General features: G+C 48.1%; 3 protein-coding genes across 6 annotated transcripts; all 3 read left to right on the top strand.

Annotated features, from left to right (window-relative positions):
• Window positions 1-33: 33 nt before the first annotated feature.
• Window positions 34-6,499, top strand: LOC125975194 (exostosin-1a). Of its 3 annotated transcripts, XM_049730419.2 has the most exons (12): window positions 34-1,938; window positions 2,112-2,205; window positions 2,432-2,539; window positions 2,641-2,760; window positions 3,110-3,242; window positions 3,729-3,803; window positions 3,861-3,937; window positions 4,309-4,404; window positions 4,739-4,828; window positions 4,917-5,077; window positions 5,156-5,327; window positions 5,689-6,499. In XM_049730419.2, exons 1-12 carry the CDS (start codon window positions 1,019-1,021, stop codon window positions 5,872-5,874), a joined length of 2,232 nt encoding a protein of 743 aa, XP_049586376.1. In that variant the 5' UTR covers window positions 34-1,018; the 3' UTR covers window positions 5,875-6,499. The 3 variants fall into 3 exon arrangements, with proteins under 3 accessions (XP_049586376.1, XP_049586375.1, XP_049586377.1); XM_049730418.2 differs by having other exon boundaries at window positions 35-1,938; window positions 3,729-3,937; XM_049730420.2 differs by lacking the exon at window positions 3,729-3,803 and having other exon boundaries at window positions 42-1,938; window positions 3,819-3,937.
• Window positions 6,500-6,775: 276 nt separating this feature from the next.
• On the top strand, window positions 6,776-12,420 carry LOC125975195 (double-strand-break repair protein rad21 homolog A). 2 transcript variants are annotated; one of them, XM_049730422.1, is made up of 14 exons: window positions 6,776-6,940; window positions 7,582-7,771; window positions 7,875-8,004; window positions 8,099-8,198; window positions 8,328-8,434; window positions 8,552-8,749; window positions 8,824-8,949; window positions 9,059-9,184; window positions 9,302-9,525; window positions 10,028-10,181; window positions 10,262-10,410; window positions 10,490-10,690; window positions 10,892-10,975; window positions 11,462-12,420. In XM_049730422.1, exons 2-14 carry the CDS (start codon window positions 7,628-7,630, stop codon window positions 11,651-11,653), a joined length of 1,935 nt encoding a protein of 644 aa, XP_049586379.1. In that variant the 5' UTR covers window positions 6,776-6,940; window positions 7,582-7,627; the 3' UTR covers window positions 11,654-12,420. The 2 variants fall into 2 exon arrangements, with proteins under 2 accessions (XP_049586379.1, XP_049586380.1); XM_049730423.2 differs by lacking the exon at window positions 6,776-6,940 and adding an exon at window positions 7,084-7,105.
• A 347-nt stretch (window positions 12,421-12,767) lies between these two features.
• On the top strand, window positions 12,768-23,636 carry LOC125975196 (eukaryotic translation initiation factor 3 subunit H). Its single transcript, XM_049730424.1, has 8 exons — window positions 12,768-12,934; window positions 14,757-14,910; window positions 18,290-18,457; window positions 18,523-18,622; window positions 20,127-20,276; window positions 21,394-21,514; window positions 22,623-22,755; window positions 23,413-23,636. Exons 1-8 carry the CDS (start codon window positions 12,875-12,877, stop codon window positions 23,505-23,507), a joined length of 981 nt encoding a protein of 326 aa, XP_049586381.1. The 5' UTR covers window positions 12,768-12,874; the 3' UTR covers window positions 23,508-23,636.
• The last annotated feature ends 4,314 nt before the right edge of the window (window positions 23,637-27,950 follow it).

The following is a 27,950-nucleotide window of genomic DNA, read 5'->3' as shown; positions in this document are numbered from 1 at the left end:
TATTGTTGTAGTCATTCACAAATGAGTGCCGAGAACGGTTGGTGTGACTTTCGGGATGTTTTGTGGACTGCTCCCCCGAAACGTCACCCGTTTCAGACGCGCTCCCGCAGAAAGGTAACGCACCTTTTATGGCAGAGCAACGTCACATCCTCAAGTTCAGCGGCGGTCCTTTGCCTCTGCTTCGTGTACAACTTACTTTTGTTTCATGACTATGAGAGACGCTGATTTCAGTCTGTTAAGGACGTGAGAGATCATTGGGAAATTTATTCTTTTGTACCAACGAGGGGAGCCGAGGAGAAGTTGGCATGTGTTTGGGATGTCAGCGAGTCTGTCTTCACTTTCAAACGGACGATAAGCTCCTTCGATGTTTATTTACGAAGCTAGCAGGCTAACCGCGGCCGGCCGGCCGGCCGGGAATGGTGTGAGCTATTTGCTTGTGGCCAGCCAGAGTCGTTTGACCGTAACATGTGACGTTAGCAAACTCCAAACGAGACGTAATATGTGCCTTAGCAATTCTCTTGGAACTTCTGTTTGAAATGCGTTATGTTAAACCTTGGAGGCTCCAATGTTAGCTTGTTGTCCCCGTGTCCGAAAGGAGCAAATAGTTCGGTTTCCAAGGACTGCATGCACGACCGAGCATTGGGTTCGGTGGTTTTCCTTCATAAGTACGCGTACGTTTTGGGAGTTTTGCTGCGTTTGGGGTTTTTAAGTCATATCCGCTCTATGGTCGAAATGGAGACTGAAGGCTGAAAATTGAAGGTCGCGCTCCATCCGTTGATGTCGCTCGTACCGCCGCCGCCGCCGGCCGGCCGGCCGGCCGGTGCTAAACGGACGGAATGAATATTAGAAATCGCCCACATGCTTTGGATCAGTTCCCGGACCTGCGAAAGCCATCTGAAGCAGAAGGTGGCAAACTTGCGACCCGATGGCGGCGGAACTCTCCCACGAGCGTTGCTAAAGCGTCGGGACTCTTTGGCTTGACCTATCCCCGAACATCTTGGCTCACGTTGTAGAACACATGCAGGCCAAAAAACGTTACTTCATTTTGGTCTCTGCCGGCGCATGTCTTCTTCTGCTATTTTGTTTCGGGGGTATCCAAGTCCCACTTTCCAGACGAAGTCTGAGCCGGCGTGATGGGGGTACTTTTTTGCCCGGAGCACGGTGGCGTCGCTCGGCGGGGGTCGTTGAACCTTACAGCGCCGGGGAACAAGACCCCAAGGACGATGCGAATGAGCTGAGACTGAGAGACTCGGTCCCTGAGAAGCCATGCAGAATGGAGTCCTGTTTTGACTTCTCCCTTTGTGAGAGAAATGGCTTCAAAGTCTACATCCATCCCCAACAGAAGGGAGAGAAAATGTCCGAGAGCTACCAGAACATTTTGTCGTCGATCGAAGGCTCCAGGTTTTTCACGCCGGATCCAAGCCAGGCGTGTGTGTTTGTCCTAGGTTTGGACACGCTGGACAGGGACCAGCTGTCAGCGCAATACGTGCACAACCTGAAAACAAAAGTCCAGAGTCTTCCTCAATGGAACCATGGTAAAAACCACATCATCTTCAACTTGTACTCTGGCACCTGGCCCGACTACACAGAAGACCTGGGCTTCGACATTGGCCTCGCCATGTTGGCAAAGGCCAGCATCAGCACAGAGAACTTTCGGCCCAAATTTGATATATCCATCCCCCTGTTCTCAAAAGAACACCCCAGGACAGGAGGGCAACGGGGATACCTCAAATACAACGCCATCCCCCCATTCAGGAAGTACTTGCTGGTGTTCAAGGGAAAGCGATATTTAACCGGAATAGGCTCCGACACGAGGAACGCCTTGTATCATGTGCATAACGCCGAGGACGTGATCCTTCTCACCACTTGCAAGCACGGGAAGGACTGGCACAAGCATAAAGATGCACGCTGTGACAAAGACAATGCAGAGTATGACAAGTGAGTGCGAGTTGGAATCATCGAATCTAAACTTGTCTTTAGTATCCTTGCCTTGTCTCGCAGATTGAAAAAAGTTGAGAAAAAAAAAAACAGTCTTATGGAACAAGTCTTTGGTGTGACTGTTTTTTGATATAATTGGAGCTTTGACCCCAGATTCAACCTTGATATCGCAGGTATGACTACAGAGAGATGCTCTACAACTCCACGTTCTGTCTTGTTCCGCGAGGACGTCGGCTGGGTTCTTTTCGCTTCTTAGAGGCGTTGCAGGTCAGTCACACGTTGCTACCTTTTTCTTCTGACATCCAAACTCCTCTGTCAAACAATGAGACCCTGAATTCAATCGAGCCGATGCTCACAAATGTTGACATTATTTCCTGAAGGCAGCACAATTGCAATGTCAAAAATCAGCGTATGGGCCGCGTCCAGTGGAGCGACTCATTGCCAAGCACAATTTATTCAATTCCATTTGTTTCTTGTTTCTTTCCATTCCTAGGCAGCCTGTGTCCCGGTGACGCTAAGTAATGGCTGGGAATTGCCTTTCTCCGAGATCATTGACTGGAAGACGGCCGCTGTGATTGGTGATGAAAGGCTACTTCTTCAGGTCAGACTCACTCACTCACTGGGTGACAGCTGTGCCATCCACCTGGAGAATCTTTTGTTTCTCCTGGTTTGGGAGCCCATTTCTCGTTGCTTGTATGGCAGGTTCCCTCAACGGTTCGCTCCATTCACCAGGAGAAGATTCTCTCCCTGAGGCAGTATACCCAATTCTTTTGGGAGGCCTACTTCAACTCTGTGGACAAAATAGTTTTGACCACATTGGAGGTATGTAAGCCAGTCCTTTAGGTCACTGGAAGACATATGAGGGCGCATCTCGTCATCAAACGTGCGCATTTGGACGCTTGAACGGGTTCAATGTGTAACGTGTCGTTTTCATGACGCACTGGATTGGATGTGCGGGAGTTTATTTCAAGGCTTTGCTATTAATAGAAGATGTTGCGTGACATCAATAAGAGGAAAGCATAAAGGCGCCTTTAAAAGAGACGACCGCACAAATCATTTCTTTGTATCCTGTCCAGTGTTATTTATTTCAAGTGATCTTCATTAAAGACCTGTGATTTGTTCAGATAGAAGCCATAATTGGCCCACAATAAAATCCTTCTTGTCTGTGCAGATCATCCAAGACCGGGTGCTTCAGCACAAGTCCAGAAGTAAGCTCATGTGGAACAGTCTGCCCGGTGGTCTTTCCGCCTTGCCCCAGTACTCCACCTACCTTGGAGACTTCCCTTTCTACTACGCTAAGCTTGGTAAGGACTAAAGTTAAAGTCACACACACACACACACACACACACACACACACACACACACACACACACACACACACATCTGGGTGTGGTGAAATTTGTCCTCTGAGCAGCAGTGAGCAGCAGCGGTGCCGCCGCGGCGCTCGGGAATCATTTGGTGATCTAACCCCCCAATTCCATCCCTTCATGCTGAGTGCCAAGCAGGGAGGAAATGGGTCCCATTTTTAAAGTCAGCCGGGCTTTGAACCCACGACCTTCCAGTGTCAGGGCGCACACTCTACCGCGAGCTTGAATTTGACAGCTGTTGATGGAAATGATGTACTCCTTTAAAGGAGACATTGTGCAAACTCCACTTTGTTTTTTTCCAATCTAATCCCTCCAGCTGCTGCAGATTTGTTTGGGGGGGAATGTTTTAGTCTGTTCAATTTGGTCCCTAGGAAGTAGTATTACAACGTATGACTTGTTTTTTCTATTCTGGCATTTACTGAGAACAAGATAGGTCCGTCCGCTCGTCTTACGCTGTACTTGGAATGGGGTGTCCTCCGTTCTTCTCATGGCCATATGGTGAGTGTTTTTCAGGAATGGTGACGTCGCCCAAGTTTACAGCTGTCATTCACATAGTGAGCCCACTGGTGTCGCAGTCCCAGCCAGTCATGAAGCTGCTCACAGCTGTCGCCAAATCGCAGTACTGCGCACAGGTGAGTGAGGCAAAGATGGCAATATCATTTGCGATGCCCTCGGTATGAATTTTGCCTTCTGAAACATCCAACCGTCCGTCCGTCCGCATGTGATGCGTGAGTAGGCACTTACCCCTGTACGCAGTACAGTGGTACCTCTACTTGCAAACTCCCAGTGGAAATTTGGCTCGGAAGCGGAGGCAAAAAAAAATGGCCCGGCTCCGGTTGGATTTTGATGCTACTTTCTTCTTCAAAAGTGTTTTGAAATGACTCCATCTGGAGTTGTGTGGGAATTAGCGTCTTCATACTTCCATTGCGCTTGTGGTCTCGGCTGAGCAGGTAAAGAGATTTAGCGGGCTTGATTTGACTTAAGCAATCAATACTTTGTGCAGGTGATAGTTGTGTGGAACTGTGGCAAATCTCTTCCCGCCAAGCACCGCTGGCCTGTCACCTCACTTCCTGTCATTGTCATTGAGGGGGAAAACAAGGTAAAACTATCCGATTGAAGTTGAAAAAGTTCCCAACCTTCTTAACAGCATCTTCACTTCCGATTCTTGAAGGAGCATATCCAAATGATACGCGCAATCAGAATATTGTCACGTTCCTTTTTACGAGCATCCGTAGTCTGGCTGCTTCACACCCGCGCCAGCCTGTCTGTCCGCCATCAAAAACTCCTGGACCTGACCTTCTGACTCCATTGAACCTCTTGTGTTTAGATTTGAGTTTTACTTGTAGTCGTCACGTATGTTTATTTCTTTTCGTATCCTTTGTTGTGGAGAAAGGAGCCATCCGTTCAAAAAATACCCCCCTCATCTTGATCAGGTTATCAGCAGCCGCTTCCTCCCCTATGACATCATCCGCACGGACGCAGTGCTCGGTCTGGACGAGGATGCTGTGCTTTCCACCACAGAGGTCAGGCCACCCACAACTACAAAGTGCTGAAGGATTTTTGATACCAATGTTTTCTTCATGCCTCCCTCCCTCCCTCCATCTTGTCAAGGTGGAATTCGCCTTCACAGTGTGGCAAAGTTTCCCCGATCGTATCGTCGGGTACCCGGCTCGCAGCCACTTCTGGGATAGCGACAAGGAGCGTTGGGGCTACACCTCCAAATGGACCAACGACTACTCCATGGTGCTGACCGGAGCCGCCGTCTATCACAAGTACTTAGTCCTGCCCTCGTCGCCGCTCCCACCGCACTTTTTGTTGGATTCTCTTCGAGCCGTACGTATGGTCCTCAGATACTACCACTACCTGTACACGACGTACCTTCCGGCTAGTCTGAAGAGCACGGTGGACCAGATGTCAAACTGTGAGGATATTCTGATGAATTTCCTGGTGTCCTCTGTCTCCAAGCTGCCCCCCATCAAAGTGACGCAGAAGAAACAATACAAGGAAACCATGATGGCTCAGGTGACGGACGCTCAAACAGGTCTATGCAAATTTCAGAATTCAATTCAATGGATGAATTTGACGTCAGCCCACCTCACGGAATGTACAATTTGAAGTACAGGCAGTGGAATTGAATTGGCTGCAATTTCATCACAGCACTGAGAATGAGACCATGCATGCGTTTCACCACTGCGCTCCAAACAAAGTGTCCAAAATGTATGGACAGCGATTTTTCAATTTCAATGGCTATTCTGCAAATTCAAATGAGGGCTTATTCACAATTCAATTCTGATATTTGTACAGCCTCGCCAGCGTATTCTTTCCGAGCAAGGTGTGCTGAAGGATCCCAATAACACGTGACTGTCTTTGTCAATCTCGTCAGAGCTCCCGGGCTTCCCGCTGGGCCGACCCGGACCATTTTGCTCAGCGTCAGACTTGTATGAACGACTTTGCCCACTGGTTTGGCACCATGCCACTGGTTCATTCTCAGATGAGACTCGACCCGGTCCTCTTTAAAGACCAGGTGTCCATACTGAGGAAGAAGTACAGGGACATCGAGAGACTATAACCCTCCAGAGGCCCCTGCTCTCTGGACGTTGCTGAGAAAGGGGCGGCCGTCCGCCGGTTCTTCTGTTGGATCAGTGGGTGAGAGAGAGGGGTGACGCGGCAAGATGCGGCGAAAGACGGCGCACACCTCGTCTTCTCTGGATGGCATCTTTTCTTTGTACTTTTTCTCTCTCTCTCTCTCATGTTTGGGCAGTAGCAGAGTATGCAGCGCCATCTCTATTTGAAGGCACCGAAGACCTGAAATTGACAAACCAGAAATGGAACAGCCAGCGTCTTGGAATTGGACGCTTTTTTTTTTTTTTTTCGTGCTCCAAATAGTAACATGCTACTGCAGCGTTCTGAAACTCTTCCCCTCAGTATACAGTACTATGCACACGTTCTTGAACGTTTAAGAATGAAGAGGATAACACTATTTTGGATGCGTTTTTATAGTTCGTGTTTTTTTTTATGATGATGATGATGATTATCATTGTTGCGCTCCACCCACTGTTTCACATACAGTGGCCGGCCGGGTGGCTGAGGAGAGCAGTGACAAGCCCTTCACCATATTTCGGATCATATTATGCACAGTGCCTCAACACTAGCCTTTTCATTTGCAAGTCTAAATAAAAAGATGTGATCCAAAATGGGTTTCAAGTTGCTTCTTTCACTTGTATTTTCCTCATAATTGGTGATTGTTTGTTTAACTCGTATTAAAGTGCCTATTGACTAAAAATGGAAACCCTATAGAATAAAATTAATGCAAAAAAGAAAGACGATTATTTTTATCGAACTCTTTTCTCTATAAACTATTTGGTTGGAATCTTTTTCATTTTCACTTGCTTTGGTCCCCTCCACCCCCACCCCCCTGTCGGCCGCAAGTGCTCACTGCGCCTTGCCTCCCCCTCAGGAAACTCCTCCTCCGCCATTTTTGACTGTAAACATCCTGTGGATTTTAAAAGGGCAGCGCTGAGCGGGAGGAAGGCGACTGGCGCCATCTTTTCTGTTTTAATGAGTACGACGGGGAGAAATTCGCTGGGAGAAGTACCATCATCTGTGGAACTCCACAATCTATCGGTGTATCGCCGGTAAGTAGGTTCTCACTTGGATGCGTATTGTTTTGTGCCATTTTCTTTTTTTGGAGGAGTGGGGGTGGGGGGGAGGCGAGTGCGCAAGCACGGTAGTACTAACTCAGGCCTTCGTGCTACGAGGAGGAGTCGTTAGCCGTTAGCTAGAACATCACTTATGACAATGTAAGGATGGTAAAGTGTTGTTTCGAAATAAATGCACTTTGGACTCGGGAAGAAGACGTCAGAACAGCCACGCTGAAAACGTCTGGCACACACACGCACACACAAATGCGTAATGAATGCTAATGCTATTTGGCGTACAATTTCGATCATGGCGCCGATTACATATTTGCTGGCGCGATTGTCTACATTTTTGTCTTGACTGCTCTCCTCTCTGAATCGATCTACCGTTCGGTAACTCGTCTGCACCAATAGCATGCGTGTTGTTCTTGTGAATGATTACATTTCTGCTCAATCTACCGTTTGTCATCTCACAACAGTCTCTCCCGGGCTTCTAATAGTAATTCCAAGTATTACGTCCACATTTTGCTTACAATACACATTTGAAATGGCCCTTTTGTAGGTTGTTGTTGAATGATTAAATCCGACCAGTTCCCAATAATAGCGGCAATACCACATATATACATTTTGCTCAACAGGTGAGCCTACGCCATTGTCAGTGTGTGAGGCAGTGGAACCAAGGCGATGTTCTACGCCCACTTTGTCCTCAGCAAGCGTGGGCCGCTGGCCAAGATTTGGCTGGCGGCCCATTGGGACAAGAAGCTGACCAAGGCTCATGTGTTTGAATGCAACTTGGAGAGCAGTGTGGAGAGCATCATCTCACCCAAGGTAACCATGACAACCAAATCCACTTTATTCAGTCTGTTCAGTGAAAGGCCCTCTCTCTCTCGCTCTCTCTGGAATATCGCATTCTTTCGTATTGTGCTCATAGGTGAAGATGGCGTTGCGCACATCAGGTCACTTGCTTCTCGGGGTGGTGAGAATCTACCACAGAAAGGCCAAGTACCTGCTGGCTGATTGCAATGAAGCTTTTATCAAAATCAAAATGGCTTTCAGGCCAGGTACGGTTGCATCCGCTTGCCCCGATAATCCTTTCCTTTCCTTTCCTTTAGCCGCGTGCTGAGTTTCAGCGTTGTTGCTTTTATTTGTGTCCAGGTGTGGTGGATCTGCCTGAGGAAAACAGAGAGGCAGCATACAATGCCATCACTTTACCTGAAGAGTTTCATGACTTTGATCAGCCACTTCCTGACCTGGAGTAAGTCCGTGTCTTCTCTTCACGCTTATTCTCGTCACAATCTCGAAAACGCAACTACAGATAAGAATGCTGCTATTCTGAGAATAGTTGTCTCCGCTCATTTTGCGCAATCTGCTGTCCTGTGCACAGTGACATTGACGTGGCCCAGCAGTTCACTCTGAACCAGAGCAGAGTTGAGGAGATTACCATGAGAGAGGATGTTGGCAATCTCAGCCTTTTGCAAGACAATGACTTTGGTAGGTCATAACGGTGATGCGCGACTCGTGTAAAGAAAAAAAGAGTCCACCTTTGTGGAATGTAGTTTTGTTAGAGCAGAAGAACCTTATTTACACATGACCTGCTTTTCTCCCCAGCTGACTTTGGCATGGATGACCGGGAGATGATGCGTGACGCCAGCACGTTCGAGGAGGATATCATGCACGGTGCTACGGCCTCCAACCTTTTGCTAGAGCCCGAGCCCGGTCCGGCTAATCTGCCCGATAAATCCAACCACATGGAGTATGATGACTTTGGAGACGCCTCCTTGGGCAACAGTGACGGAGGAATGTTAGGTGAGCTCTCCAAAGGCAGCAGCTCCCCTGTTAGCCTTGATGCGGAAGTGGTGATTTTGACATCTTTCTTTCAGTGGATAAGCTACTGAGCTCTGAAGACGGCGGTGGCATTTTTGACGACCCTCCGGCCATCACCGGGAGTGTCATGATGCCTCCGGATCACGGGGATGATGAGGACGATTTCGACAACCTCCAATCACGTAAGTACTTGCTGTCGAGCTAAAGGTTGTGTCAAAAATGAGAATGGACTTCTGAGTAGCCGTGTACCATGGCTGGGCCCCATCCTAATTCCCCTTTTACAACGTATAGCGGGTCCAGACAGCCCGGACTCAGGGCCGGCGGAGCCGCTGCCGGCCATGGCTGACCAGACGGAACAGACCACTCTTGTTCATAATGAGGAAGAAGCGTTTGCACTGGAGCCCATCGACATCACCGGTTAGTCAAATATTTTGTACCCGCTTTGGGCTCTGAATTGAAAATGGTTTTGGTCAACAAGGTAACAATGCTGCAGACGATCGAAAGTGGTTGATTTTTGTCTCAACTCCTCTTCAGTGAAAGAGACCAAGGCCAAGCGTAAGAGGAAGCTGATCGTAGACAGCGTGAAGGAATTGGACAGTAAAACCATCAGAGCCCAACTCTCTGACTACTCGGATATTGTGACCACGCTGGACCTGGCCCCTCCCACTAAAAAGCTGATGATGTGGAAGGAGACTGGGGGAGTAGAGAAGCTCTTCTCTCTTCCCGCTCAGCCTCTCTGGAATGCCAGGCTGCTTAAGGTAAGGGGTGTTGTATTGCCCATTCAAGTGAAAACTTTGTTGTGCACGTTCCCAAAATGGCCTTGGGTGGGTGAGCGAGCGTGTGTTTTTGAGAGCAAGCCAAACTGCCATTTGCCACAAGAAAGCAAATTGTCATTTGCCACCACATCCTTTTCAAGCGCTTGAAAGGACATTTTTCAAGTTCCATCTTTCATTGATCTGCTGCCCATGTAGTGACATTTAAGGGACGGAATGAGAAAGTCAACGGTGTTCTAACTCCCTTTCCTCCCTGCTTTCCATTCCTCCCTCCCTCCTTTCCATTCCTCCCTCCCTCCCTCCTTTCCATTCCTCCCTCCCTCCCTCCTCTTTCACGGCCTCGTACGCGTCTTCAAAATATTGAGAAAAATGTGTTTGTGCATAATTGATCAGAACTGTTTTGGTCGCACCGTCTAACTAATGCTGTATATGGTTTTTTTTTTTTTTTTAACAACCCCTTCACTTTGCTAATATTCTCTGCATTTAGATGTTCACACGCTGTCTGACACCTCTGGTGCCAGATGAGCTCAGGAAAAGGAGAAAGGGTGGCGAAGCAGACAGTTTGGATGAATTCCTCAAAGAGCTGGAGAACCCAGAGGTGCCCAGGGAGGACGTCATGGGTCAGCACAGAGATGTCATCGGTAAGAGGACTTTTGGGGGCCAATCCACAATTCTAGAGGAGTAGTTAGCCGATAACCGCTGTCCCCCGTTCACCGTATAGATCAGACTATCATGGAAGAACCCAGTTTGCTGGCTGCCTCTGCAATGGAAGGCAGCAGGACAGCCCTGGATGAGACGGTCATGCCGCCTCCCTCCACTCCTCGTGGCGTCAAACGCAAGACCCTCGAAAAGGAGAGTGCCGTCGGGCCTGTGAGTTTTGGAAAAGAAAAATCTTCACCTATTATTTTGTGAGGGATTTGGACTGAGCATGGCTTCTTGACCCTTTCAGATGGCCGCCTTAGAACAGCAGCAGCAGCAGCAGCAGCCACAACAGCTGGCCGAGCGCTCGGCCTTGTCTCAGAGGCTGGACATGCCGCAGGTTGACCTGCCCCCGGAGGAGACAACCGTCAACCTCACGCAGCTTGTTCCTGAACTGGACCTCATCGGAGAAAAGAGCAAAGACAAGAAGGATGAGAGCGACGAAGAAGAGGTTCGACGACGTATACCCTTCCAACCGCAATCGGTCCATCTCGCATAACTTTGACACAGAGCTCAATCAAATCCAATTCTATTTAGAGAGCCAACTGGTGCCCAAAGTGCTTTACAACAAAACAGAAAACGCCATTCAAGCCATGGCAATGCGAGAGGGATTCTTTTTGTCAACCTGATTCTTTTGTGTTGTCTTGATTAGGACGAAGAAGGTCAGGCTGGAGACCAGGACCAGGAAGAGAAGCGATGGAACAAGAGAACTCAACAGATGCTACACGGGCTTCAGGTACAAAATCATTCGTGGCTGGTTCCAATCATTTTTGTAGCCTTTTAACCAGTTAAATGGATTCCCAACAACGGGTGGTTTCGCTCCATTGGTAATCGGGTTGGCGCAAATGTAAATACTTAGTTTGCAACCATCCTTACCTAAAGCCCATGTCTCTGACATCAGTATTGTGCATTTCGATTATTCCCAGAAGCTAGCCAATGACTCCTTCAAGAGATTTTTGTGAACAAATGTACACCACTGAGATGGTCACATGGCTAAGTGCAACGCTAAGCCGAAAAAGACGTACAATAGTGGTGAAAAAACAGCAGTGGATTGCCGTGATTTGTTTGAACATGGATCTAGATCCCTCAGTCGTCGCCAAGGTTTCTGACATTGTACACATGGAATTGGGGGCCGCTCGAGTTCTGACATTGTACACATCTGATTGGGGGGTTGGGGGCCGCTCGTGTTGATGACTTTGCTAACTCGCGATTGCCCGTGCAGCGCGTCATGGCAAAAACTGGAGCAGACTCGGTCAGCCTGCTTGACTTGTGCCGAAACAACAACAAGAAGCAGGCAGCCGCTAAGTTCTACAGTTTCCTGGTCCTCAAGAAGCAGCAAGCTATTGAAGTCACCCAGACGGAGCCTTACAGTGACATCGTCGCCACCGCTGGACCACGATTCCACCTTATTTAAACATTGACAGAGGAAAAAACACTGATTGCCACAGACATCTTTTTTTTTTTTTTAAACGAGCAGCTTTGGTTTTTTTTATGTTTTTTCCTCATACACCCCCAACCAAGATGAAAGGTGGGGTTGGTTAGTTGGGAAGGTTTTTGGATGTTTGAAAATTATTTTACTGTACTTTAGGTGGACTCTTGCTGTATTCACTTAGTTCAAACAAAAGAATGTTAACAGTTATATTTATATATATAAAAAACAACAACAACAACAACAACACACTTCCATCACCAATTTGTATGCTTTGATTCATTTGCTTTTAAGTTAACTTTTCTACTTTGAAACAGTACCCCTCTAGCCCTGTAAATATTACGTTTCTATCATGAGAACTCATGGGTTCCATGTGAAGCGCTGCAGCGGCTATGTACATAATATGGGAAGGTACTGTTTTATTTCTCAAAAGTGTAACTCCACCTCCTTGTGTGTGTGGGTTTTTTTTCTTTTTTCTTTCCCCTCACATAATACAAGTGACTTTGTCAAATATTCTCCCTGGGGGCCAGGTATATCATACTTTAGTTATAAAATTCAGACAGTTTGTCAGTTAAACTTCATTAGCTTTTTTTTTGTGTGTGTGTTTCACATTTATGCTTGTACACCTTTTTGCATTATGTAACTAGAAAATGTACTTGTTACAGATACGTGCAGCGTCCCACCTTTTTAGTCTTTGGGTAATGTCTAGTGATACATCTGTAAAGATTGGAAATAAAAATGTTTTACATACACCATCGCTGCATATTATTCGTAACCCTAATTTTAAACTGAGATTACAGCTCTTTCTTTGAACATCTATGTTACGTTAAATGTCTGACTCCAAATGCATTCCTAACATTGACTATGCTCACGAAATGGACACATTTTTGTTTTCCAGAACATAACAATGTAAATGTAATTCAAATAAATCGAGGGAAATGACATCGAAGGTGTTAATGGGATGAACAGGTATAATCTTCTAATAATGATGGCATACTTGACATTATTTTAAGCGTGTACATTCCCTGAATTCTTGGGATTATGTGTCGGTTTGTTCGGAATTTACCTGTGTGGCGTGTGTTTCTGCACGAACCGGAAACTCACGTCGTAGCGGAAATGTCCCTTCTAAATTGTGTCCCCCTTTTCCTCGTGCAGCGGCTTGTTGAGAGTTTCCAAGTAAGAGCTGTGGACTAGTTTACCGTCGTAATGGCCTCGACTGGTGGCACTTTGGACTCCCCTGTGAAGCAGATCCAGATCGATGGTTTGGTATGTGGCACAGGACGCTTTCGTTTCACTATTTGATGGTAAATGTTGTTCGAAAAAGGTAGCACCTTTACCAGATGTGGAGCAGTTGCTTGCGCGCAAGCATCATCGTGGCCTTAAGATGGAAATGAGTGGCGCCTTCTTGATTGCTAGCGTCCAAAATAAACGTCTTGATCTATCGATCAATCATTTCATGACAATATGGTTACCGCGCATTGTTAACGTGAACAGATAGACCGGACTTGTTTTTGTCAACCACGAGTGCGTTTCACAACTAGCAAAAAGCTACCTGCTTAGCTGTTGCTTAAAACGCGAAAAAAGACATAATTAGGACTCGAGTACCATCTTGTTTAACATGGAGCCATAAACACATTAAAGCAGGCAACATTGTCATCTCATCTCATGTCATCACGTCACGTCACCACGCCCCCCCCCCCCCCCAATAGTCACCAAAATCATTACAAATGGTAACCCGGATGAGACGCAAGTTCGTTTTGTGCATTTTCACTAAATTCATGTAAAAAAAAAATATATATATATATATATAAAATAAGATATCAATAATATATCAAATGTTGTATTAGAATTAAAAAAAACAAAAATCTCCCCTCATTCTCAGACATCTCGTCCCATCCTAGTTTTCTATGTATGGGATTAGCGACCCCGCAAACAGAACAGGAGCAACTAAGTTGCGATTGTTCTACCAAGGCAAATCCATTATGCATGTTGTGTTAGTGTGTTGTCATCAAATAAAATCGATTTGACGTTAGTGTATCAATTTTTTATTCCAACAGAGGGCAATATCTATTTCTTCTTTGTTTCATGACAACCAGTGTGAAAGAAGCAGTCCCTACACACAAACAATAGGCTGTCATTTAAGGGAGTCATAAAAGCGCATTAGATCATAAGCATAGGATGGATGGATGGATGGATGGATGGATGGATGGATGGATGGATGGATGGATGGATAAGCCCACTATGTAGTAGCCCTATTTATACAGCAGAGGACAAAGTAGCTTCACTTCCATGTACTTGTGTGCCTTCGGCCACTGCTCCACTCCACGGGTGCAGACTCACATACACACTGCCATGGACACAAAGCAGTTTAGCGTGTGTGTGTGTGTGTGTGTGTGTGTGCGCGCGTGCGCGCGCGCGCCTCAACGCAGGAGCTGAACTTGCCAGCTGCTGCCTTCCTTTTATCTTGCTAATTAAACTTGCCCTGGAGTCTTGGGACCTTAATTTCATATCTCAATATTTTACCTCAATGTGTATTCAATGGCGCGCTAATGACATTTTCTTGACTCCTTTTCCATTCTCATTAGCCAGAACTTTGTGCGGTTAAATTAAAACGTGTAACCTCAATTGGAGTGTCAGCAGCAAACGTGTCGGTTTCAGGTAGCGATCCACCCCCCAAAAAAATGCCAGAGTGCAGCGATGCGGCGTAACACTCGCTCTCGGCTTGCATCATAGGATCTGCCTGCCTGCCTGCCTGTCAGAGGTGTAGCTGGAGGGCTCCCCTAACCCTCAGACGCTTGCCGTGTTAACAGTGCAAGTGCGTTTGTTGTAATTTGAAGTCTGTCAGCAGTCTGGTTGCCTGCCACATAAGTCGCAAGCTGCGCATCCCTACCTCCCTCCCGCCATTGCGGTCCATTTTGAAGACCTCCTTTTCATTGGAACCTGTCGTATTAACAAGCTCTGAGTAAAGGACAAGCAAACAAGATTTGAAAGTTTGGAAGTAGGAAACGAAACGAGTCGCATCGCGCGGCCTAAAGATGTGCGTCAAAAAAGCCGCTCTATCTCTCTGTTTGTTATTTGGCTGCTGCAGGTGGTGCTGAAGATCATCAAGCACTACGAAGAGGGCCAGAGCAGCGAGGTGGTTCAGGGCGTCCTCCTGGGCCTGGTGGTTGATGATCGGCTGGAGATCACCAACTGTTTCCCCTTCCCGCAGCATACTGAGGATGATGCCGACTTTGATGAAGGTAAACGCTTTTCATTGATCCATCCAGCCGCTCTTCAATCAACCGGGCGATATGATTTGGGCTTTGAACCACGTATACGGTTGCCTGCAAATGCATCCGTGTAAGTGAAGCCGACCAAACGGTGCCGTATTTTGCCGTGCGCCGTCGCACTCCTAGTCAGCGAGCCATTTGCTGCTCATTAAACCCTTTTGCCCCCTTGAATCACTGAAAAGTGAGATTAGTGGACGCGGTGGCGGCGCACGCCCTTCATCTTTGCGTTGACAGATGTCATGATATCCGTGGGCGCCGTTTGTCGCTGCATTTATTTAACATTGAGTTGTCGTCGTCGTCGCCGTGGTGTCATTTGCCAATGCACATTTGCGCTAGACTTTTTGTCACAATGGAAACAAGAAGTCTCCATCCCCATGTGCTCTGTGGGTGGCTTTGGATACCTTTCTAGCTGCCGTTCCACTTTCCTCTCGTGTCACCTTGCAAATAATGTCCGACAGCCGTCGACACCGAGGGAATACGTCGAAGAGCTCGCCGAGTCAATCTGCATGTTTTCCCTCAATCACCGTGGTGATTTGCGAGATGGCAATGATGGCTATTTATAGTCGACAAATACGTATCACCACTGCGTGCCTGAGAGTGGCTGGTGCACATGCTGCAGATTGCTGTGACAAATAGGAGCAGGAGAGCGAGCGCCTAATAGTCCTTCAACCCCAAAACGGCAAGGCGCCACCCTGCTTTTTGGAGGAAAAGGCCTTGGAAAAGACTTTGTGGGAGTAGGCTGCGCTCTACCAAGACAGCACCTTTGCTGGAAGGAAAGGAGGGCTACGTAGTACGTCATCGTCCGGCCACCGTGGTCCGCTTTCGCTTCATGTCATATTGGACCAGGACAAGCATTTTTGTCAAAATGCAAATGACAAGCCGAGCAGCTTCTGCAAGGTCAGCCTTCACATTGTCATTCGGAGCAGACGTAGGTTAATTGAAGTCAGAGAATTCAAAATGCCGTGACCCCTCAACTCCTTGCTGGAAACGCACTGTGCGTGCGTGCCTGCCTGCGCTTTCCAAGAAGCTGTGATGAGGTCCTTCTTGGAGGTTGCCCTTCAATAAATAACTCTACCTGTCCCAAATGGGAAATTGATTTTTCCTTGTTCTCCCCGAGTGAGGCCAATTAGATGAGTGCGCTGATGGTACCTTGTGAACATTTTCACTCGCTGTCACCTTTTGACTGCACGGTGCAAATGCAAGGTTGGCTCTTAGCACACAGATGCGTAGAGATCTCATTTGGAATCAGATATAAATCACGTGTGGATGGGATCCCCCAGGTGCAGTCTTTATTTCCATCACTTTTAGCCATCTGCTCCATTGTCTCATCACGCGGGGGGTGTAGAACACAAGAAGAGAAAGTGCAAGACAAAATGAAAAAGGAGCCAATAATAGGAGAAAGTTAGAGGGCAGGCAGGCACAAGAAGAGGAGACATGGAAAAAGATTGACAGCAAAAGTAAAGAGCTGTTTGTGAGACGCTTGTCAATATTTGTTCTGCTTTGCTGAAGGCCATATGTGTTTTTTCCTTCTCATCGTTTGCCACGACTAATGTCATTTCCTCCAAAATGGATACTTTGCTGCTGTTATGGGGTTGTTGGTGTCTTGTTCTGGCTTACTTGAAGTAGAATCTCGCATTGCGTTGCATCGCATTGCGTTGCGTTGCGTTGCGTTGCGTTGCATTGCATATTATCTATCAGTAGGGTAAAACTAACCTGTCTCACGACGGTCTAAACCCAGCTCACGTTGCATTGCATTGCATTGCCTTGTGGCCAACAGTAAAGGTGGCTTAATAGTCATGGCTAACTTGCATGATTCTCCTCTCCTCTCCTTCATTGAATTCTGGAGCCATTTTGATGGGGATGGCTTGTTACAAACATCAGACATGCGCACAATAGCTCCAGCCTATGTTTTTCTCACTGTTAAAGCACGTGCGTCATTTGTGGGCCATGCAGTAGTGACAAGGTGGTGACGTGAACGTGTTGTGACACACACTTAGGTGGAGCTTGACTTTTGAAGACACGGCCGCTCTCATCTCTGAAATGTTGTGGCCTGCAGCAGCATGCAAGCGCTCCAGCGCTTCACCTCTCGCGTCATCCGCTATTAGAGTAGGGACTATCTGTCGGCTTCATTGCTCCAACAGCGACCAAGCCAACTCAATTATGCACATACGTACATGCTGGCTGATTGCTTGGGTTTTTGTTTCCCTCTGGGCAGCAAGACTTAAGCTTCCAGTTAGTCTGTGAATAACAAAGCGTTTTGAGATGGTTGTGATTATCATTCAAATTGGATTCATTGAGGAGGAAGATGGATGGATGGATGGATGGATGGATGGATGGATGGATGGATGGATGGATGGATGGATGGATGGATGGATTGGATGGATGGATGGATGGATGGATGGATGGATGGATGGATGGATGGATGGATGGATGGATGGATGGATGGATGGATGGATGGATGGATGGATGGATGGATGGATGGATGCATGAATGGATGCATGAATGGATGCATGAATGGATGCATGAATGAATGAATGTTTGTCCAGTGTCTTGAAGAATGTATTGGGAAAGAAAGCAAAATGTCTGAAGTTAAATAAAAGCAATGATGAACATGTTGGCAGAGGAATGTCCTTATTGCAATATTTAGCTAGGTATGCTCATTATTTGTGTCCTTGAGCTCTCTTGTTAGCCAGCAGCGCAGTGCGTTGGCCCTTTCCACCTCTGCTTTGGTCACAAGAAGGTGGAGGGAGGGAGGGGGCCACAGCTGCCCAATAATGTCTGCCTGTCTGCCGCTACGGCTGTTCCCGATGAAAGGATTGTCTGGCACGGCACCCTATCTGTCCCCTCCAGCCGAAACCTGCGACTGTCTGTATGTGTCTTTTCTCTTCTCCACTGGGATAGCTCGATTTATCAGCACCCAGAATGAACGAGCGGAAGGAATGTCAGCGGTGGACATTTCTAGAACAGACATTAAACGGCGGGACCACCAATCAATCACCTGATAAGCGCGTGGAGCCGTTTCACTTTGTCCAATGTCTCTTTTTGTCCCTCTTCCTTCACAGCTCCAGATGGAGACGTTGCTCCCGGTGGCCAAACACTAAGAAAACGATGGCGGTGTTGTCAAATAAAAACAACTTGGTAGCTTAGAACGCAAATCCTTTTCAACGTACGGCGCGAGAAGCTGTGGCCGTATAGCGTGCTTCCTGGCGGGAAGGACGCTTCCAAGTGGGCTTCCCCCCGTTTCCTTACAGCGAGACGCCCGCCTGAGCTCGAAATGATTCGTGGGCAAATGGCCGCCCTCGCTCGTTTGGTGGCAAAGAAATCCTCACGCTTGTGTTTCTGCTCGCAGTCCAGTACCAGATGGAGATGATGCGTTCTCTGCGTCACGTCAACATCGACCATCTGCACGTCGGCTGGTACCAGTCCACCTACTACGGCTCCTTTGTCAGCCGAGCCTTGCTGGACTCCCAGTTCAGCTACCAGCATGCCATCGAGGAGTCGGTCGTGCTCATCTATGGTCAGTCCACTTGATTGTATAGCGTCTGATGAGTTGTTTCACGTCTCTGGCTTTCCCCCTTTCAGACCCTATAAAGACGGCCCAAGGCTCGCTGTCCCTGAAGGCCTACAGGCTCACTCCCAAACTCATGGAGATCTGCAAAGAGAAAGATTTCACACCTGAAGGGTTTGTGTCTCAATGTCAATGTGTGTGTGCATCAGTTGATCACAGGTGGCTCTCCGTTTAGTCACGCGCTGCGCCGGTGTCGTGGGGCTTCCCACGGCTCCGTTGCACGAGGTCTCTTCAATCCTCATTTTGTTTCTCACCATCCACGCCTCCTGCGCCTGAACTCGCTCACGTCCGCTGTGGCGCCCGTTGCTCAGAGGCTCGCCCCCACTGGCAAAAAAGAAAGACTTGATTTCATGATTGATTTGAATTGATGCAATTGCCCTGCCTCAAGTTAATTATGCCGGTGGCGGGTGGATGGGTGGGCGATGCATGTCTTTGGACGCGGCGGGCGGTCGGGCGGTCGGTCGGTCGGTCTCTTTTATTCGAAGAATACCGGTTCCGCGTTTGAGTACAATGGAGCCATCCCTCGGATGCGCCCTCCAAGTACACAGAGCACGGCACGGACCTGAAGCATCAAATGAGTCTTGGTTGGACTGGAGCAACGTGGAATCTGAAGCATCAAATTCGTCTTGGAAATATTGTGACGTTGACAAAGTCCAATATCTGTGAGCAATTGTCAAGTGAAATGCGCCGCTCCTCTTTATTTATATTGCTCTATTGCAATAGGTCTGAAAAGGTCAGCAGTAATGGATAATTGTGCCAATATGCGTGAAAGGTTAGGGTGAGTTTCCTGTCCTCCCCACTTGAAACTAAATGCACCATTGTTCACTTCCAACTTTGTCTGAGGTTCGGCTTGAATTGTCCAACTTTGCTGTGCTTTTTGTCATTTCAATCACGCTCAACCAAAACAATCATGAGGTCATACTAGATGAGCCAAGAGTGGCTTCAGTCCGTGTTACTTGAATGGCGTTCCTTTCGAGTCGTTTGCTACCGGGAGGGAGTTGGAAGTCGCAGAGCCCGCCGCGAGAGCAATTTACGTAAAAAAATCCACCGGATATTCACTTTTAAAAATGCACATTCTGTCTTTAAATGGCTCGGACGTCACTTACTGTGGCGAAGGCAAATCCGAGCACCGCAAATGGCCATTTGCAAATGCTATGGAAATGTAGCAAAATGACGCAAAATAAGAGATTTTCAGGGGAAACCAAAAAAAGACGGTTACTTTTCTTTCACTTGCAAATGTGCGGTCTAATTGAGCTGGAATGCTCGCCAAGAAATACATATGTGCCCTGCGACCACTTTAGGGTGTCCGATGTCAAGCGGGATAGGCTCGTGACCGGACTGTATTTTTTTCGTTGGATAAACAGAGGGCTGCCATTTGTTTCCGTCCACATTTGTAAGTCCGAGAGAGAAATGGCAGCCCCCAAAATAGTTAGGACGCGCCTTAGGGCAGAGTTTGGCTTATCCGAGCTGGCAACAAAAGCTACATTGAGCCGGTCTTCTTTTGCGTCGTGATAAAGCATGAAAGCAAACGCTACCGAAGCACATCGGCATATTTGACCTGAACGTAAAAAATCAATGATTGCTACATTTTCTGTCTGTGTCTTGTCCCCCCCTTTAGATTGAAGAAGGCTAACATTGGCTTTGATCACATGTTCGAGGAGGTGCCCATTGTCATCAAAAACTCTCACCTGATCAACGTGCTGATGTGGGAGCTGGAGGACAAGTCCACAGTCGCTGACAAACACGAACTCCTCAACCTATCCAGCAGGTCGGTCAGGATAAATGCCGTTGTTCAGCCTTGTATTTCCATGCTCCGAGGTGTTAGTCGGCCATCGTTTATGGAAATAAGCTGCTGCGAGCCATGAAACGGCTGTGAGCTGCTGCTGCCGCCGCCACTGCTAGCACAATGATGACTAAAAGTGTCAATGTAGCACATTGGGAGTTATTAGCATCAAATGGCATCCCAACGCAATTCCAATCAAGTTGGGACGTTGTCTTCTGTAAATCAAAAGACACTTTCACGTTTTAGTATATATTTCATGTTCAAAGTGATCAACGTATAATCATGAACTTGGAATTTGATTTGGGAAGCTCAGCTTTATTTTGAAGTTGGCCTTCTTACTGCGTTAGCGGCATGGAGCATGAACAATTATTGCTCAGCGGGCACTCGAGTGGTGCACGGTAGATCATTCATTTGATTTCAACGGCTTGGTCAGAGTAAGAATGAAACGTTTCGAACATTTCTCTCATTCGTTGTGCAACTTGAGAAAAGCTTTTATGATTATCATTATTATACCGTAACCAGGGCTTTAGCAACTGCCATTCGTCATAGTAATGATGATACAGTATCATCCTCTACGTATTTAAAAGATTGACAAAGCCGTGGGCTATCATCGGCAATCCAGCTTGCAACTTGAATGCAGGCATTCCTCCTTTGACCCGATTGCAACACTTTTTGTCTGTCTATTATCTTTTGAATTACAAGAAGGCCTGATCAATATTTTGATAATGGCAACAATATATCAAATGTCAGCGCGTCCTCTCTGAGATGTCAGTGTTGACGACGAAGCGGCTAATAGCGCTCGTCTCGCTCTGCGCTCTGCTTTACAGTACCCGGGGGAGTTGGGCTTTGTTGTTTTGCTGAGTCCTCTGACCTTCGATGCCGTTATTCGGAGCGCTGGCAGACGGAACCGGTACAAATGCAGTTTGTGACCCACACGCGTTTACCATAAGAGTATTTGAATTCCCAAATAGTATTAGAGGTTGGAAAGGTCACTACTGTTCCTAAAAACAGCAACTGGGAAGGAGGGTGGGTAGCTTCTGGTTTCGGGAAGATGCCTTTAATGAATGCGTCAAGTCATACATGTGATGAACCTTTGTTGCAGCAACCATTTGGAGAAAAGCCTTCAGCTCTTGATGGACAGGGTGGATGACATGAACCAAGACATAGTCAAGTATAACACCTACAGCCGCAATCTGAGCAAACAGCAGCAGCAGAAGCACCAGGTAATTCTCCACACCCACCCGAAGGAAGGAAGGAAGGAAGGAAGGAAGGAAGGAAGGAAGGAAGGAAGGAAGGAAGGAAGGAAGGAAGGAAGGAAGGAAGGAAGGAAGGAAGGAAGGAAGGAAGGAAGGAAGGAAGCCAGCTAGCTAACAAAATAGCGCCTCAGCCAGCTGTGTACCCAATCGCAAGCTTGGGAGATGCAAAAGTAGTGGGAGGTTTTTTTTCCATTTTAAATGGAGGTTCTACTGCTGTTTCTGGACAAATACACTTTTGGGGCGCTCAAGCAAATGGACACAAAGCAATGACAAGAATTGCAGTAAAAGCTCCTTTTTCTCTTGATTTAGTCATCTTTTATAGCCTGTTACAGAGATGAATTTCATACTCTGACTTCATTAGCTGTCAATCAGAAAGCTCCAGCAGAAAAGCATTTGGTGTGTTCAGAAACAAATGCACGCACGCACGCACACAGCCAGAAGGATAGCACATTTTCAATCAAATGAAAGCAATAGCGCCTGCCCACGCACACAAAATGGAATGCACATGTATTATAATAATGATGCTAAACGTATTATAAGAATGAAAATAGTTCAAAAATAGCATTTGTCAGAACAATAGCAGCATCGTCGTCGGCCGCGGTCCTCCGTCTGAAGCTTTAACGCATTGACGACATTTGCAATAGTCACAGACCTCGGAGCCCGTCTCTGTTCACACGAGCCCTGCAAAGCAAAAAAATAAAAATAAAAAAGCAACAACGCGCATCTAGCCAAATGTCCCTGGGCCAATCACCCACACTCCATCCAGTCATCATCCTCCCCCACCAAAATTCTCATCAACACAGGCCCACAACCTCACACACACAAAGACACGTCACTGGCCACCCCATGTCCAGCAGATGTTATCAGTCTGTCGTCACTCAGCAAATGAGACGCGGAAACTTGGCAGCTAATGCAATATGCAAAGTCTAGCCGTTTTGTTTTTGGTCTTTCTCTCTCTCTCTCTCTCTCCCTCTCCACAACGTCTTGTCACTTCCATCACTGTCACGTAACGTTTACTTGTGTGCCGTCCGTCCGTCCGTCCTTTAATAGCGCCTCTGTCCGTCTTTATGTCTAGTACCTCCAGAGGCGACAGCAGGAAAACACCCAGCGAGAGAGCAGAGGAGAAGCAGCCTTGCCGGAGGAGGACATTAGCAAAATGTTCAAGCCCCCCCAGGCGCCACCTCGCATGGACACGCTACTTATTGCAGGTACAGCACAATACCTCCGCATATACGTACACTTGAGAATAACGGACGTGCCGTTTTGTGGGTATCAACGCTCAAGAATGGAATATTTCCTTGTGCTCAGACGCTTCTTTTTGCGCTCAGTGATTTTTCGCCTACCTTGCGAATAGGGCTGGACAAATAAGGAAAATGGCATTGTCATTTGGGCTCCGGCTTCTCTCAGTCTTCAAATTGAATCTAGAGATTGAATGCCGTGGTTATCTGAATGTTGCTTGCTTGCTTCATGAATGCGAGCGTGCTTTACAATGTTGACTCTAGCGTCAAAAGTCAACTCATGACGCACGCTATATTGAAATAGAAAATGGACCTACCGTGTTGTCGGCCTTTGTGCGCCGCGTCCCAATGATCCTAAGTGGCAAACGGGTCCTAGGCGAGGGACCAAACAAAGTGATGAATTGCAATGGCCTCAAATCCCAGGCCATTTCCAGCATTTTGCAGGGCCTGCGGAATGTTGTATGCTATGGCTACGTAGACGTGGGTGGTAGCAAATGAAAAAGTAGGATTCTTGCCATTCCTCTCGCTTCGGCCCGTTTGGGTGCGCACAAATGATTGGCTGTTTGCCTCCCTTTTTTGCTTTTATTTGTGTGGGCTGCTTGGCTATTTTGGGCTTGTCTCCAACAGGGCAAATTAACAACTACTGCCAGAACGTGAAGGAATTCACCTCTCAGAACCTTGGGAAGCTGTTCATGGCCGAGGCTCTCCAAGGCCACAACTAGACGAGACAACGGAGAGAAGAGGGCACGCAGCAAAAAAGGAATCAGAGAGCCGTAGTGCTGCTGTTGAGATCTGGAGAATTGATTCATTTTCTGTACACAATTTAGTGAAATAAAATGGATTGAGCTCTTTTTTGTCACCTTCTGCCTTTTTAACTGTTAAACACAAACGAATGGAGCCAATTCACCTTTTATTCACTCCCATTACCACGAGTATATCAAATGAAGTAAGTGTCTGGCTAAGCAGTCATTTCTTTCTGCACTACTCCACTGTTGCAATGCTAAGTTTCCTCCCAGATACCGCAGGTTGTTGCTCTTGGGGACCGCTGGAACTCCGAAGCAGCAAACGCGAGAGCACGCTCCTGGCGCCTATTATGGTAAGTATCATCCTAAGCGAACCTCATTTCAATTTGAACGTGACGAGTCAGCGGTGTCCGTCTCTGGTCGGAAATGTCCTTGAACAAGCGTCAAGTTACTTCATGTGATTTTCACCTCGGATGCGGCAATGAGCTGCTTTTGGAGTTGAGCCGGATCAAATGTCTTTGCGTGTACAGCGCTCGCTCGCTCGCTCGCTCGCTCGCTCTCTGGCTTTCATTCATCAGGCGTTTTCGCGGGAGTCTCCTTCAGCTCAGCAACAGCTTGAAGCTTGAGTGATGGCTCTACCGGCTCCATTTAATAAAGAAGCTGCCAGTGTGGTTCATTGCGTAATAATGACTCTGGCGCTGGCTCTGTTGTCGACCCGCGGTGCGGCGGCGGCGGCGGGCGGGCGGGCGGCGTCTAATACGCCTCTGATGTCTGACTTGTCATCAGCATCACCTCATCAAGCAATAACTTGTACTGCCCCTGCTTGCCATCAGCGCAGTCATTAGCGATAATTACAAGTCGAGCAAAGTGATAAATGTTTATGAGAGCAGCCACACAAATAAATTCTTCTTCAAATCCCCAGATGCTCGCTCGCTCGGGAAGTCTTCACTGGAAAGTATCTGCTCAGGTGTGCCGCCGACGATGATGAATGCCTCTCATGATGGGAGCCGTCCCTCGCTCGCAGGTATTGATTGGCTTTGGAGAGGTGGCTTCTGTCCAGCGTGAGTGCTCTTTGTTTGCAATTCCGAGGCAGCACAGCGTTGACCTTGAGGCACGGATGGCTTCTCCCGTCACCAAGGAGGGATGTGGGGGGGAATTCGAAAAGCTTCTTAAATGCCTTGAGCAGAGCCCCGAGCAAACGTGACGCTGGAGCTCCACACTGGTTGTGATGGGAGTAAATAATGAATAATGTCGCGGTGACGTGGCTCAAGGCCGCCAGACGGGAGACGAGTGGGTGATCCGTGTGCGTGCCTGCCTGTCTGCCTGCCTGCCTTTCTGCCTGCGTGGCTGCCTGCCTGCCTGCCTGTCTGCCTGCGTGGCTGCCTGCCTGCCTGCCTGCCTGCCTGCCTGCCTGCCTGCCTGCCTGCCTGCCTGCCTGCCTGCCTGCCTGCCTGCCTGCCTGCCTGTCTGCCTGCCTGCCTGCCTGCCTGCCTGCCTGCCTGCCTGCCTGCCTGCCTGCCTGCCTGCCTGCCTGCCTGCCTGCCTGCCTGCCTGCCTGCCTGCCTGCCTGCCTGCCTGCCTGCCTGTCTGCCTGCCTGCCTGCCTGCCTGCCTGTCTGCCTGCCTGCCTGCCTGCCTGCCTGCCTGGCGCATTAGAGCGCCGCCACATAAATCAGGAGAAAAAGCACTGGCGAGCAAAAGATGACTGACCTTACAACCTTGAATAAGATGCGCCTTCCTTCTGGGATTAAACTTTCCATGAACAGTAAATCAAGGCTTTAATCAAGTCAACATTTTGCAGACTTTTGATGCTGTCCAAATGCCAACTCTTCTCTGCTCCAAATGTGAACTGATAGGATGCAAAGCAATCTATCTGATGACATTTGATGGACATTTGTTGCTCCATGAGAAACAAAGATTTAATGGCGTGAATTCCGTGGTGATGGAACGGATGGTTAGTGGAGCCACAATTCATTTGATGGCAATGGGTCTGCTTCACAACAGGAAGAACGCCACCTACGTACCAAACTTTCCTATTTGGACAACAATGATTTTGATGTCAACAATACGTGTTTCAGGAAGTGCCATTCATTCCTGTGATATTCCTTCATCACGGCAGGAACGTGACAAGCGCTGAGCGTTTGCGCACAAGTGCTCGTCACTCGCCGGGTGCAAAAGTGTCGCCGCCCTTTCTAGCCACTCCGACAGTTTTTGCGTGGAAGCACAAGTGAAGCTGCACGAGTGAGAAAGAGCCACAGCGGCGGCAGCTGCCGTTTGCGACTCCCTCTCCCACGCTAACCTGCTAAATTGACCGTGAGATGACTATGAGTCAGTGAAAATGAGAACAACATCCTCATGTTCGGATGCCAAAGCGACTAAGGCGAGCGAGACGCTGAGCATGCGAAGCCAGCGGCAGCTTCCTCTGTGCGGGCGGGCGGGCAGACGGCCGTGATTTGTCTCTGCGCCTTCCAATTCCCAAGGAAAAGATGTCGGAGGGATATGGCTTTGCTCTCGCTTAATCAGCAAGCAGGACCTGTGCTGCTCTGACTCCAGCTGTCATTTGTTAGGGCTCCAAAACAAACATAAGATCCTTCAGCGTGCCTGCCTCCCTGCCTCCCTGCCTGCCTGCCTGCCTGCCTGCCTGCCTGCCTGCCTGCCTGCCTGCCTGCCTGCCTGCCCGCCCGCCCGCCCGCCCGCCCGCCCGCCCGCCCGCCTGCGTCACTTGTGATAGAAGGAATCAGATGGCTGAATAGAATGAAAGGGGTTATTTCCCTGTCAGCCAGCCACAATGCCTTTCTCTGGCTTTGCTCTGCTCCTCTCTGCTCTCTGCTTTTGCCACTCAGCGCATATTGCCATGGCAACTAGATCCAGCGCCGAGTGCTTATTTCCAGGATGTAAAGTCATTGTAAAAATACCATTAAGCTTCCTCAAAACGGGAGAGAAAAGCAAGACAGCGGAGGCTGCCACGTGCAGGAATGAAGCATTTACGGGATCAAGTACACAAATCCAACTGGCTCTGCAAACTAAGTCCGCTCATCCCGTGAAAAGACTCCACCTTTCTGCCGCCGCCTGCCTGCCTTATCTCTCCTTTGAGGTCAACAGATCTCCAAGATGTCGCGGTTGCGATTCATCTGGGATGGCCGTCACGTCACGTCGCTGGCGCAAATCCCACCGGCAGGTTTAAGCCTTTGGAGAAGGCTTTCGGGGCACGCTCTGCGCGTGTGACAAGCATGCGTGGCCTTGGGGCTCGGCTACAGTGTGTTGTTGTCATCTCACGTCATCATTGCACTGAGACGGACGGAAATGTGGCGGACGTCCTCCCTCCCTCCCCCCCTCCCGCACAAGCTCAATCATATGTCGATAGACGCGTTCGGTCGGCTTTGCTTGTAACGTCCGACGTTGTCGTCATCTTTCATCCTTCTGTCCGATTATGCAAGCCAAACCAAACGTCAAGAATTGGGCTCTTACTCCATTTGTTTCCTTCCGACTCTTGCCATTCTCATTCAATGTTCTTTTCCGGCAGAACTAGAAGGCTCCGCTCCGTTGGTTATTTATGAATCTGCTTTGTGTAAACAAAGTGACAGGGACTCATCCATTTTCCAACTCATCGCCAGGGTGTCAGGGCGATTTATTGCAGCCAGCCAGCCAGCCAGCCAGCCAGCCAGCCAGCCAGCCTTTCTTCGTTTGAACAGGTTGCTCTCCGCGATCACAGTGTGTACAAAACTCGCGCCTTGAAGTTCAATATGGCGGCAAAGCCGGCAAATGGCTGCTTCTTGTTGTTCCGCTCAAGGTAAAGCCTGACAAGCAAAGTACAAAGCCCAATTTGTGTCAAGCAGCCTATGTGAAGATACTCACTCGTTCAAGTTTACTAACCTTTGTGCAGATTCACAATCTTCACTCGTTTTTCTGCAAAACATTCCCAAAAGGTTGGGAAACATCACCTTCCCTTTTAATAAAACTCTGCAAGCGTTTGAGAACCGAGGACACTGACTAATTGTTGGTGGAATTCTTTTCCATTCTTACCTCTAAGTCCACCAAAGCCCAGCATTTGCATGGCACCTCTGCGTCAAGTTAGCAGAAGACGTACTACATCTCTGGCCAAATCCATTTTCCCTGCAAGCAAACTTCATTAAGCCTTGTTTCCAGTGTGTTACTTTCAAGTCTAAGACGAGAAAAGCTGGCACTAAAAAATGAACTGCCATCGCCCCTAAAAGGGGCCCGTTGCCAAAGTATAAACCCCACGTTGGTCCAAAATGCGAAGGAGTTGATGAGCTCCGACAGCGCCGGCCGGATGGCTCCCGTTAAAGCTGTCTACCGGGCGTCCTCTTTTTGCCCCAACTCACTTGGTGTTTTGTAAGCTCCCCACTTGCATCTTCATGCTGTTTCAGTAGACCCGCTGCTCTCTGTTGAGTGTGACTATCAA

The sequence above is a fragment of the Syngnathus scovelli genome, chromosome 9, assembly GCF_024217435.2.
Source record: "Syngnathus scovelli strain Florida chromosome 9, RoL_Ssco_1.2, whole genome shotgun sequence".
Classification (NCBI taxonomy): domain Eukaryota; kingdom Metazoa; phylum Chordata; class Actinopteri; order Syngnathiformes; family Syngnathidae; genus Syngnathus; species Syngnathus scovelli.
This window is presented reverse-complemented; position numbering and strand designations above follow the sequence as displayed.

Bases quoted from the DNA above. Each gene is read 5' to 3' on its own strand.
- LOC125975194 (XM_049730418.2), top strand. From the start codon at position 1,019: ATGCAGGCCAAAAAACGTTACTTCATTTTGGTCTCTGCCGGCGCATGT. The intron at 4,405-4,738 runs GTAAAACTATCC...CATCTTGATCAG, and splicing joins TCATTGAGGGGGAAAACAAG to GTTATCAGCAGCCGCTTCCT. The intron at 4,829-4,916 runs GTCAGGCCACCC...CATCTTGTCAAG, and splicing joins CTGTGCTTTCCACCACAGAG to GTGGAATTCGCCTTCACAGT.
- LOC125975195 (XM_049730422.1), top strand. From the start codon at position 7,628: ATGTTCTACGCCCACTTTGTCCTCAGCAAGCGTGGGCCGCTGGCCAAG. The intron at 8,750-8,823 runs GTGAGCTCTCCA...TCTTTCTTTCAG, and splicing joins CAGTGACGGAGGAATGTTAG to TGGATAAGCTACTGAGCTCT. The intron at 10,182-10,261 runs GTAAGAGGACTT...TTCACCGTATAG, and splicing joins TCAGCACAGAGATGTCATCG to ATCAGACTATCATGGAAGAA.
- LOC125975196 (XM_049730424.1), top strand. From the start codon at position 12,875: ATGGCCTCGACTGGTGGCACTTTGGACTCCCCTGTGAAGCAGATCCAG. The intron at 14,911-18,289 runs GTAAACGCTTTT...TTCTGCTCGCAG, and splicing joins TGATGCCGACTTTGATGAAG to TCCAGTACCAGATGGAGATG. The intron at 18,623-20,126 runs GTTTGTGTCTCA...CCCCCCCTTTAG, and splicing joins AAAGATTTCACACCTGAAGG to ATTGAAGAAGGCTAACATTG.